Source organism: Nilaparvata lugens, chromosome 1 (genome assembly GCF_014356525.2).
Source record: "Nilaparvata lugens isolate BPH chromosome 1, ASM1435652v1, whole genome shotgun sequence".
Classification (NCBI taxonomy): Eukaryota; Metazoa; Arthropoda; class Insecta; order Hemiptera; family Delphacidae; genus Nilaparvata; species Nilaparvata lugens.
Window position 1 is genome coordinate 12,417,435 of NC_052504.1, and position 13,346 is coordinate 12,430,780.

General features: G+C 33.1%; 2 protein-coding genes across 2 annotated transcripts in view; one reads left to right on the forward strand and one right to left on the reverse strand.

Moving 5' to 3' along the window:
• Positions 1–2,416: 2,416 nt before the first annotated feature.
• Positions 2,417–5,366, reverse strand: LOC111059448 (MYG1 exonuclease). The gene is given in 3 exon segments (XM_022347104.2): positions 2,417–2,567; positions 4,180–4,849; positions 4,852–5,366. Coding segments are annotated over 2 exon segments (1,125 nt in total). The 5' UTR covers positions 5,315–5,366; the 3' UTR covers positions 2,417–2,567; positions 4,180–4,187.
• A 1,222-nt stretch (positions 5,367–6,588) lies between these two features.
• LOC111053487 (transformation/transcription domain-associated protein) overlaps positions 6,589–13,346 on the forward strand; it is a 160,447-nt gene continuing 153,689 nt past the window's right edge. The window contains 2 exon segments of the mRNA XM_039430392.1: positions 6,589–6,795; positions 10,722–10,920. Of these exon segments, the coding sequence (XP_039286326.1) occupies positions 10,768–10,920 (153 nt within the window). The 5' untranslated portion in view covers positions 6,589–6,795; positions 10,722–10,767.

Here is a 13,346-nt window from a genome sequence, read left to right on the forward strand (position 1 = left end):
TCAACAATCACTCGTATCGCCCACTTCAGTTCACATTTTCTCCTGTATGGTGAGAGCAGAAAGGCGTATGAGTTCTGCTTCAGTTCACTTTTTTTCTTGGGACAAGAGGCGGCTGCCAATTACAAGCGTTCAAAATAAATGTGAATTTTAGTTTCCATATTCAGTTTCCAAGAACGCGGAACTCTGAATGTCGGACTACTCTCTCTCTCTCTCTCTCTGAACACACCCGAATACAGTACACTAAATTACTTGTCTCTCTGAACACACCCGAATACAGTACACCAAATACTCGTATTACTTGATAGTTTACTTCGGTGAATAAATAAATAATGAATAGATTACTGCATGGAGTTGATTATTTGTTGATATTATAATGTTGTTCAAGATACCTATTGAATCATTTCAAGTTTACTATGCGCGGCAGTCGCGCCATACTTGTCTCAAGCCGTTTGTAAACTTACACATTTCTCACCAATTAGAAGAAATTCTGACTTGAAGGAAGGTGCTTACGCACCAGACCTTTACGAATCTTTCTAGTTAATAGTGTTTGATAAGAAATTTGAATATTAAAAAAATCAAAAGTGATATGAGTTTATAACAGCACCGGGCGATGTTATCACCGTTTGCACACAACTCACTACTGCCTTAGGGAAAACATTGATCTTTATAACTTGTCTAAGCCAAGGTCCATAGAAAGGTCTTTCTAAAGACGTTGGTCTATGCTAATGCTGGGTGCTGCTGCACCAAAAGTGAACTATTTTATCCTGGATCAGCGTAATGCTAAGTAGGTGTCAACTGTTTCAACCCAGCATAAAGATTTTTACTACATGATTTTGTTGTCATCATTCAGTTTCAATGAGAATGATTTGTTTTTTTTTAAGTGGAAAGTGTAGGTTGACTTATTCGCTTATAAACGGTCACTCATGATTTTTTGTTGAAATCATACGAAGACAAAATAGATAAATTTCTTTTATTCCCACTTTATAGCATTACAAAAAGTGATGTGGGCGAAGTTGTGGCAATAAGAGCCCCCCTTCCATTTAACCCACGACAGAGTGACCTGAAGTTTATTACCAATAATGAAGTTTAGGTAAGTTCAAAGCACACAGGAGGCGCGCTGCACCGATCCAATCAAAAATATTCCGGTTTAATACTTAGAATCTAAGTAAGTTAGAAAGCGCGCCGCGCCTCCGTTAATGCAAATGTTAATCTGCGAGGCGCGGTGCACCTCCTGTGAGCTTTGAGCTTAACGTAAACTTCATGATTGGTAGTAAACTCCAGGTCACTCTTTAAATGACGTCATGGGTGGTGAAACTTTTGGGCCACTCTGATGTATAGGAAAGAAATGTATTTTGGAGAATATTGCAAAAACCTAAAAATAAATAATAAGTAAGTGCACTGTACATGACAGGAGGAACTGCCCTGTTTCTGCTTTTGGACGCTTGGGTCTGTTTCATGAAAAATAGAAACCCCATAATTAAAGGTCATCTGACCCTAGGTTGTGGACAAGCAGATAAGCATTCGTATGTAATAAAAATGTCTATTGTAGGGTCATCTCACAGTATACTTTTCCAGTAATGCGATGTTTGTTGTTTCCAGTAATGATGTTTGCCGCAGGTAGCGAATCTAGACCGTATGTGATGCCGCATCTCCATGTTGGCCCAATCAAGGCCAATATCGACCAGTGTGTGGATGGGTGGTTTGCCAACGCTGGCCTTCATTGAACACTGGGCCAGCTTACTGGGCCAACATGTAGATGCGACATGACGATCTTGCTGTGACTATAGTGAGGTCCACGTTATAATGGCAGTGGAGAAAGATAGGAGAACAATGCTGCCGATCCTCACTGTCTTGTCAATGCCTTCTTGACGGTAGCTGATACAGGTTTATTAATGTAATTTTAATTGTTCATTCTTGTTTAAAATAATCAATTATATTTTATTAAGCAAGAAATTATCTTTTTCAATGATTTCATAATGAATTATCATAATTAAGATGAAATATTTTGTTAATTATCAATTCTACATTGTTAAAAGACGATCTGGCAACAGAGCAAAGCGAGAGAGATAGCGCTATCCGCTTTGTTGAATGATAGACAAGCATAGCAATACCATTGCTAATCAAACACTGTCATTATAACGTGGACCTCACTATAGAAGTGACGACCAATAGATGATTAAGTAGCATTCAAATCATAGATAAAGCGATCTTACATGCAGAATTAATATTGAGGTAGGCTATAGGATTTGATCACAGAACGTAGATAGCTTGGCTTCTAATATGAGCTCTGTTCAATCTCTATTTTAACATGGTAGCATATGGCAGAAAAAGCGACTTCTGAGATTGAAATGCCATGATTCTTTACACGTTTTTGAAGTTATTGAATGAGGAGTTTGATAATAATATAAGCCTAAACTATTAGATTAGAAATTCTCACATTTATTTTTTTTCTAAAAGCAGCTTCAAGAGAGAGATAGTAAATGCATACCAGAACATTCCATGAATTATTGTATCCTTATCACTTGAAATCACCTTTTGCAGTTGTATATTCACTCACGAAATCACACCTACAAAAGAAAATTGAGTAAATAAAACTTGACATATTTATCTATAGAATACATGAAATGTGAGCAATTGAAAATGTGATTAATTTGTATCCAATCACTATAAAATAATTTATAAAATTTCAAAATTTTATGAAGAAACATACCATTATGACAAATTTGTTTAAAAAAATTGAAAATTCTAAAAGAAAACTATAGTATTTTTTCCATCTTGAATGAAATACCTACTTCTTTTAACTCTAAGTTTCGTTCTCTGTAAACAGTATTTTTCTTATAAAATTATTATCATTGTACCGCAATGGCCGCAGATAATAATTATTTATTTTATTTAGCAACTCTTACCTCTATATTATGAAATTTATATATAAAATGAATGTAAACTGGCAGCGTCTATAAAAAATTGCTGCTAGTATAATTCTGAAACTATTAGTGTTTTAAATGTTGTATTACTCAAATGCAGAATAAAGTTCATTTCATTTTCATTTTGTATTCAGGGTTTCTGAGAATGGATGTCGATCAATTTTGGAAATGAAATCTGATCCTATAAATAAACTGGAAACCAATATTCATAAAACCGAGACACCTGTATAGCCGGGACAAAGGCATAGAATAGTGTACGCCACAAATCTCCACCATATGATCTGTCTTAGCAACCCTCCTCACAACAGTTATATCGGACATGAGTGGGACGGAACTCTGTATGACAGATAATACTCTGGATTTATACAGCGTTCGATCCGACTCATGTCTAATTTTTCTGTGTATGGTAGGTAAGGTGTGCAGTGGAGTGGAGAGAGGTGATGACAGCACAGGTACGACGGATAGTTAAGGCTTGTTGTATTCAAATTCGTTGCTGTATCGATTTCAAATCATCCCCCAATATGATCGAAATGCTGCATGCCAGTTATGTCCCCAGCTCAACTTAAACGCCAATACTGAGAGTGACTTTTGTTTTATATGAGACTTATTTTGGGTCATTGAAAAGCACAGAGTGCTAGATCCGAGCAGAATCAACTTTCACGGTTTGTTGACTATCACAAGCTTGATATCTTGTGTTTGTGTGGAGATTTTTCCAACATTGTGTGTGTTGGAAAAAATGTTTACGAACATTTCTGTGAACTTACAATTAATTACCTCAATATTTAGTACAGCTGATGTACTTATCAAAGCTCTGCTATATATACTTTCCGGAATTATGCATTGACTTCACAGAAATTGAATTTGTAGAGGTGATAATGACCAACAATTTTATATTGTACTAGTTTTTCTTCGTAAACTTTCCTTTGATAGCACATAAGTTACACACACAATTTTAATTCAATTCTATTAGATTAAACGGATTCATCTGTTAATCTAATATAATTTATAAGGACGACAAAAATCGATGTTTGTGTCACTAGTCTTACTGTCTTGGGAGCTTTATTATCCTGTTTGTAAATAGTCTAATAAATTGTAAGAAGTACTTTGACTATTGCTACTTGAACTTTGATAGTTTTTGTGACCTTCCTGAATGAGTGCCCTAGGTATATTTCATTTTTACCTATCTTATATTAGTTAACATCTAATAATACAATGCGGAGATAAAATAGAAAAAATATCACATTTGCCTACTTACCTATGTTGTCATAATTGTTCCTTTTTACAGTATTCAATACTTTTACGAGCCATCTCGATAGCGCCTTCTCTTGTTTTATTTCCGCCAATAAATCCATTACCATGGGCAAAGATACAGCCATCTATGCCTGAGACTTCACTCAATTTCTGGTCACGCAGACCACGCCACTTCTCATGAAGAGGGGTTCTTAAAACAAAGCTTTTCTCCGTTAGCGAAACAGCTTGAACCCTCCACACATCATCACTGGGAAATATTACATATTTTAGAGTTGGTTCAATCTTTAGTTCCTTTTCAAGGCTAAAGTAGTGTTCCTTCCAGGGTACAGATTGAGAGAGCTCCATAATCTCACCACCTTGATCGATACTATATCTTTTTTCTATGGCCGAAAGAACAAGTTCACGAACTGGCCACCACACAGTACCAAAATATAACACTCTATCCTTGAACTCACTACCCGCTAATTCCATTGCCTGAGTAAATGCTAATTCCTCGTCAAAGTCTTTCTGATTCCAATTACTATTCAGATTCTTAACTCTTGAACTCAGACCTGTAGTTATATGATATCGAGGTTCGCCATCAAACATCGGTATTCCATTGTCTACTCCATCAACTTCTTGGATAAGCCCTTCATATACCTTGTTAAAAACTTGCTCAAGATCTTTTTCCGTTTATCTCCTAGAAGAGTTCGAATGATATCCATACCAAAGTGACAGTAGACTAAACCAGCACTACTTAACAAGGTTGTCCACGGTTTACCTTTCATTACTGTACTCATACTATGGTTGAAGTCTCGCTGATGGTGATCATAACGATGTATTGATGGGTCGTATACACCTCCAACATCAATAACTATATCACAGTTTTTCAATACCTCATCGTCTCTAGATCGAATAATTTTAGCTGTTGGAAATATCAGTTTTAACATGTAACATCCTAAAACTTCATCACAGTGAAAAACACCATTATGAGTCCCAATTGTCTCAACAGGTTTGCTAAATGGCTTTTTAGAACACGGTTCATCTTCCATTCTTAATTTACTACTTTTGAAAGATTTACTTCTTAAAATAAATAAGCACTGTTTATTATTAGTATTAATTTGATTTACAGCACGTGATATAAGCCTTTTCAATAACATGAAAGAAAAACAGATTTTTAGGTTAGATGCAGCACTTCAAACGAACAGCTAAAAATCTAAAGAGGGGTTCACAGAGTTGTGAATTAAGATGACGACAAAAATAAACCACGACAAACTAAACTTTTTTTCGTTGAAGTTTGTCGCCTGACGCATGAATACAAGTGACCATAGCGAGTTTCACGTTATAATGGCACCGGAGAAAGATAGGAGAACAACGTTACCAAGTCTCTCAAATTGACTCTATTTCGCTACTGAGTGTATACTGCTGTTTCTCCTGTAATACCTTTTGCTTCATCCATTACCCACATTTATGGGATCAATGGCGTCCTAGAATTCAATTTCAATACACATAATAACACAACTATTCAGAAGGCAAATAAACAGTGACCACATTGAAAAAAAATTGAATCATCACTCATGAATTCATTTACATTATAATATGCATTATCACAAAGCAGCTTCCTGGCGGCTGTCTTGAAGGCATCCTCATCCAACTGCTTCACACCAGGAGGCTGCTTGTTAAAGAATTTCAGTGCAGAAACTCTATAGCTGGCATGTGAATGGTAAAGACAGACAGACAGACAAAATATATTTATTTCCAAAAAAAATGCACTTTACATACAAAGTAATAATCTTATATACTCATTATCAATATAAAACAACAACAAAGAATAAAAACAACCTCATGAATACAGTAAGCCAAATAAATCTTAAGAAAATGGTCTGCATGGGCAAAAAATGCCTGTGCGCAAACCAGAGTTGCATATTATAAGTTTGTTAGAGAGAAAGGAAACACTAATTTTGCTGCATTCAGAATCCTATTTAATATTATTATTACGTACAGAGGATTATTGGATAGCTCAAAAAAAATAATAAAAAGGTTAATTATTGTAATGATGCATACAGATTCCAAGAACAGTAGTCAGGTTGTCACCACCATCGAATTTATCAATTAAGGTAGGTATAATTTGTAGTGATGATGTTTTCTGAATTGTCCACTCCCAGCTACAGACTCTGATTTTGGGCATATCTTTTGGATTTTTTTCCAAATACGTTTTTAGTGCACCTCTAGATGTCAACTGAACATACATGCCAAATTTGAACGTATTTGATCCCGTAGATTTTTTTCAGGAATTTCGAATCTATTTGCTATTGAAGTTGATGAAATTCTCACAGCAGCGCTGAAGATTGTATGGCTTTTGGATCTTTAGCCTTTCCTGTTTTCTAGCCAGATAACGAGAAAAGCCGACAAGCAAGCTTCAACAACACTTCAACAAAGAAGACAGAAAGGTAGCCGCAACAACATGAATTAGAGGTTAGGCGCCGAATGTATTATTTCTTTTACGTAAAGAATATTATTATAATAGTACACTGTTATTAATGTTTCTTAAGCTTGCTGGAAAAATTCATTGCTTGATAAGATGTAAGATTTTCTACCATAACCAGTAATTACTAAATTCTCAATCCTCACAAAAATCTAGGTTAGTTATAATATTTTTAAATTTAGCATTATGTTTATATTCATATTTATTTAAATTGAAATACTATATTATCTGTATGTAATCTACTTATATATTTTTCATCATTCACTAAAAAATTTCTTTACCATTATTCTAGAACAGTCAGCAACTTGATATCCTAGTATCGATTTACCTATTTATTGTTATTACTTTACATTTTTGATTTTGAACGGTTAGCTTTTATTGCATGTCTGTTAATTTTATATATTTATTATTGTCTTGTTATTTTGTATTCTTTCACTTGGGTTGAAAATTGGTTTAACTGTTTGTTATCAGATAGATAAACTTATCCCCTACTCACAGATGATAGCAAAATGTTGCAGCGTATATTATATTCCATACTCGTGTATTATGTTTTTAAAAAATTAAATTTGAATTTGAATTCTTTTTTTTAATCTGCTTTAATGGATTCAAGAGAATATGTTTTAGTTTGACTGATTATCTTTTAATTTTAAAATATTTCTCCTGACTTGAATGTTGGAGAACATTATTTTTATCATACTAGTAGGCCTATACTAAATGACTGAACAACCACTATTCAAAATCGAATCCAGTTAGGCTATCACAAATTCCCTATTGTATGCTAACCTAATTGTATTGTAAACTCGAATATTTATATGTTTTTTTTATCTTATAACTGAAACTTAAAAAATGGGGTTTCCGAAAAATATTGAATAACTAATGTATATCCACAAAATCAGGTATCAACTGATTGAATCTTTTTTCTTCAAAATATAATCCTCTTAAAATAACTAATTACCTGTTGATCACCATAATAAATACTAACATGTTAATCAATTATGTACAAATAAAAACTCTTTTCAACCCTCATTTTTATGTGGATTAAGTTTAATTTATATTTTGTAGAAAATCTTAATTAAAACTGAAATAGCAATCGGTTATTGTTTAAAGTGGTTCTCCATCTCTCTCCATCGTTTGTGAGTGTCCCTCCATGTCAATATGGAAGTGATAAAATCAGAGTATACTTAAATAAAACAAGCATAAAATATAAACTACAAATTGTTTGAAGAATTTGTAAATTCAAATTCATATTTCTTTTATTGTTGTGAACATCAATACAATGTATAACAAAGTCATAAAAACATAGAATAATAAAATATAAAAATATGAGAACAATACATAGAATAAGAGATCAACATAATAAAATATAATAATATACCGTAGGCTATATAAATGTCATTTTGCATCACATATTCAAAAATAATTCATTCCTGTTATTTTTCAACAAGAAGGTTTTTATTTTACTTTTAAAACATTCAAAACCGTCAACCTTAAGACTATCTGGCAGGTAATTATAAAGTCTTGTACCAAATTCAATAAAACAGTTCAATGTATAGGAATAATTACACTGATTCAGTCGAATTAAAGAGGCATTTCTTGTTTGATGGCTATGAACAGAGCTATTCAAAGCAAGACAGGCTAAGTTTTTCTTAATATATAACAAACATTTCAGCGCATAAGTAGCATGAATTGTCAAAATTATAAAATTTCGTAAAAATGGTTTGCAATGAGACCGACTAAAAACACCAGCAATAATTCTAACGGCTCGCTTTTGCAAAACAGTTTTGTAACATTAGTATCATTTCCCCAAACATTAATACTATAAGCTAAATGACTATGCACATGAGCAAAATAAACAGTTTTTAACACATAAGAATCGTCAATAAATTTCAAACGATTAAGTAGAAATATACCTCTTGACAGCCTGCCATGCAACAAATTTATATGTGACTCCCACTTAAGATTATTTTGAATAACTATGCCTAAAAATGTTGAATTATCTCTGTTAGAATTAAAACCAAACTCCAACATCTGAGTTTTTTCTTTGTTGAGACAGTGAGTTTGCTGCTGTCCAGTCGTCAATTAATACATAAAAAAACTATGAAAATTACTAAACACATTGATAGGCCTACTTTGGATTTGTACTGCCAAATCATCCGCAAACATAAAAGGCTTTACAGAATTGGTACTTATGGCAGCAGGGAGATCATTGACGTAAATAATGAACAGAAGTGGGCCCAAAGTAGATTCTTGGGGGACACCTGATTTCACTTCCAAGAAATCTGAATAGCAATTTTTGTAAGAAACAGACTGATACCTTTAACTCAAGTAAGATAACATAAGACCAATTGCAGCATTGTCAAAACCATAAAAAGTAAGTTTCTTAATTAATATTTCATATATCTCATGATATGTTTCATGAGATATTGTATCAAATGCCTTAGACATATCATAGAAACTACCTTTTACCCTATGCCCATCATCAATAGAATAAATGCAGCTCTTCAAACATTCAGACAGTCATGCCAGTCCCTCTGTTAGGTCTAAACCCATATTGACTGTCACTAAACAAATGATTGACCTCAAAATATTCAATAATTTGATTATACAAAATTAACTCAAAGATTTCAGAGAAGATAGGGATTATTGAAATAGGTCTGTAAATCTGAAACACAGCCCTTCTTGAACACAGGAATCACCTTAGAATATTTAAGGCATTTAGGAAATATTCCAACATCAATACAATGATTAAACAAATAACAAAGAACTTCACAAATATAAGGAGAGGCAAGTTTTACAATAAAAGAATTTAAATTATAAACATCAAGGCAGGTACTATTCTTTAAAGACATAATGGTTTTATGAACTTGTTCTACACTAGTATGGTTAAAATTAAAAGAAGTAGCATCAGGTACAGAGTTTCTCAATTTATCAAGATAGTAAGATACAGAATGAACAGCAGCTGGAACACTTTGCACAATTTGGTTAACCTTACTCAAGAATAAATGATTAAATTTATATGATGAGTGGCAAACACAGTTCCTGTTCTTAGGTACATCATTTCTGTTCATGTTTTCATCAACTATAGACCATAATATCTTTGGTTTGTTGCTTGCATTGAGTATACGATTATTGTTATATTTAAGTTTTGCCTCCCTAACCATCCTTTTGAAAAGCTTTCTCAGATTTATATATTTATCTCTATAATAGTTTAAGCCAGTGGTTTTAAATAGTTCGTTCATAATTAAATGCAGTTCTTTCACATGTCTAATTTCACTATTGTACTAGTTCATATTAGGAGAAGAATTGTTTCTATTAGGTACACACTTAACAGCAAAAACCATGTCCACAATACTTAAGAATTTATTGTGAAAATGAGCAAATCTGTCCTCTGAAGATTTAAAAGAATAAATGACTCATGCATTGACCATTTTACAGTAAGTATAATTATTCTGGATCGATTGAACCCCACCATAAAAACCAGAACTATTCTTCCGCAATAATCTAACAGTGTTACATAAACGAAATCCCACCTATAAACTCTAGCTGCCCGTAGTGATATCCACTACCACAACACCAGGTGCAGTGAGCTGTTAGATGTCCCCAGGAGACGCCTCCACCGATCACAGGCCAGTTGTGGGATCTCTGCCCTGAAATTCTACAACAAGCTGCCTAGTAGTGTAAAGCAATTGGATGAGGCCACCTTCAGGAGAACCGTCTGGAATCTAATGTGTGACAAGGCATATTACAGTGGAAATGAATTTATGGGTGATAATTTGCATTTTTACTGTAACCGCAATCACATGATCACTGTCATCTGAACTATTACAGTTTGTGTTGAATGACGGTACGTGTTTTGATTTTTTGATGCTGTTGATCCCACAATTGTGGGTAATGGATGAAGCAGAAGGTATTAAAGGTATAAATTTATATTGCAATTTGAGCTCTATACCAATGGCATTCGGCATTTATTCAATTTGTAGATGTAATGTAAATTAGGTAAAACCTACTTGTTCAACAAGTATGATTGAACTTCTAATAATGATGCTTGAATCGCCTTCTAAATGTGTACATTTGATTTTCAGGATGATTGAGTTTACCTAATTGACAGACATTTTTGGACACTCGAAAATGCCTCCTCCACAACCGTCTGGGGTTGATGCAACCAGTCAACTCAACACTTTTTACTCCTATCTCAACATTCTTTCTGACATCAACTTCATCACTGGAGCGAAGGAAGAGAGTCGACTCCAGATAGCTCAAGAATTGAGTGAAAATCTAGAGGTAAGTAGCGTTAAATGATCTGCTTTACGACTTGATTCTTTTCCTCCCCTATTTGACGAAAAACCTTCAAAATGTGATGCAATTCCTTGATTTGATTCATTTTGCTCATCATGTCCACATGAGTAGACGGCTGCTGCTTGGGTGATGAAATGATGAATTTGGAATCTAATCCATCTCGGAATATCCTTCCATAACATATAATATTTGCAGGCTTCAACAAACTTAAGTCGGCTAAAATAGTGCGTTTAGCAAATGGCTAGTTCATTCAATTTTTATTCACCCTTCAATAATATAATACTTTATAATATAAGCATTGGTTTTTCTATGGCAAACTTATAGATTTTATATATGGGAAAAGTGAGTCCTCCCTTACACCCAAGTTGGAGGTGCTTTAACTCATGAAATAAATCAATCTCACAACCAAAAGTTTGTGTATGATGCTCAGTGTAATTGTTAGTTTGGAACGTCTCTAACTAGTCAGCGTAATTCTACCATAATCAGCGATGAAATCAATTGAAATCTAAAAGTTTTTTATAATGTGAACATAGAGTCCAACGTTAAAAAAAACACCCCTAGCGACGAAGGAGCTGGATGAAGGAGTAAATGGTTATTATTAAAGAACAATACATGTTATATTTTCTTCACCTTATTTTTGTTTTCGACTTCTGGGACACAGAAAAGTAATTTTATTATTTTTCCTTATAACTAAAAATTATGTGTTAACATAACCTATCTAACTATAAGATATGCATTAAAATAATGAATCAAATCAAAATAATAACCAGGAACTACTTCTACAAAAAAACAAGTTTGGGCTTTTTATGGTTACTGTGTATTTTCAATTAAGTAAAAAATGTTACACTGCAGAATAGACCCGACCCATGAAGCTTTTTGCTTAAAAGACCTACTGTGTTGTGAACAATATGAGGATTTTTATCAATAAATAAAAAATAATTATCTCATAAACCTTGATTACATGAGTCCTTGCTTACACAAAAAGTTGCAATAAATTGGAAAATTGTAGTCTATATAATTATATAAAAATGAATGTCTGTTTGTGTGTTAGTTAAAGTTTGTTAGTTTGTTTGTTCCCTATAGACTCGAAAACTACTTGACAGAACGGCATTAAACTTTGGGAATATGTTGTGTGAATATTGGGGATGGTTTCTGACCAGAAATTTTAATAGGGGGGCTAATAATAATCATATGTTCATCCATTTTACAGACCTATGTTTTCGAAATTGTCGGCCGAGCGGCTAACGTAGAACGGGAAGATTATCATGATTTAAGATCATGTTGTGATAATATGATTTAGCATCTAAACTTACCAGCTGTAATAAACACGTCACTCTGTGATAAAATTGTTCACTGGTATTAAAACGGTAGTTTTGAGCACATAGGAAGTCCGTATTTTATATGTAAATAAAATATTGTTTGTCAGATAAATTTCATAATTCACCAAATAAATTCAAGTGTGACATGAGATACATTGACTTTTTGGCGCCGAAGTTCGCCGGGTAAGCTAGTTTTTTGAATAAATCTTATTTGTTCAGATTAATATAAACGAGGAAGAGGCGAAAAAATGTATTATCTGCTTGAAGAGGGGGAGAGAGAGCCCAATGTAGTAAAAAAGAAACAAATGAGTATAATAATGATAAGAATTCGCAGAAAAGCTTTAAATTCAGTTAACTGTATTCATATAAAATATTTTCATATGCAACAACATAATTACTACTTAATTAAATAATAATAATACTTAGTATGGTAATACTGTTGTAAATCTTGAAGGGGTAAACGTTTACAATGATTTACTATTTAAATGTGTCCTTCTGCAAAAAGTAGCTAAGTTTGAATATAATCTCAATATGTATTCATCAACAAATAATCAATAATTACCTCGAGATGATTATCTCAGTATAAGAAGCTGTCTTTGAAAATACCTAAAAAAGGTGAAATTATGATTATTTGATCTGCATACTATTAACAGTTAATAAGTATTTCTTCTCGTATTATAATTATTTATTTATGGATATTTATAAACAAATAGTAAAGAAAGGTTAGTTTACTGTTTAACCCTTAATAAGCTCAATCACGCTAGCCATAGCTAATTTGTTGTATTGCAAGGCCCACTCATTTGGTGTGTAAATTAAGGGTTTGAGTTTATCATGAATTACAGTACAGTTCCGTTTTTCCGTGTAGATACACATATATCCATTTATTGATAACATCCTTTGATAAATTTCAACAGGAACGTGATTCAACTAGGTAATCAATCTTTAAATAAAACTAGTGTAATAAGTGTGATAATGTAAACATGTGAATAAATAGAGCTCTTGTCGATCTCTCAGTTTATTACAGTATTATTACCTCAATTGTACGTAATAAACGATCATGTATTGTCATATATATGACAACTTTGTATTTCA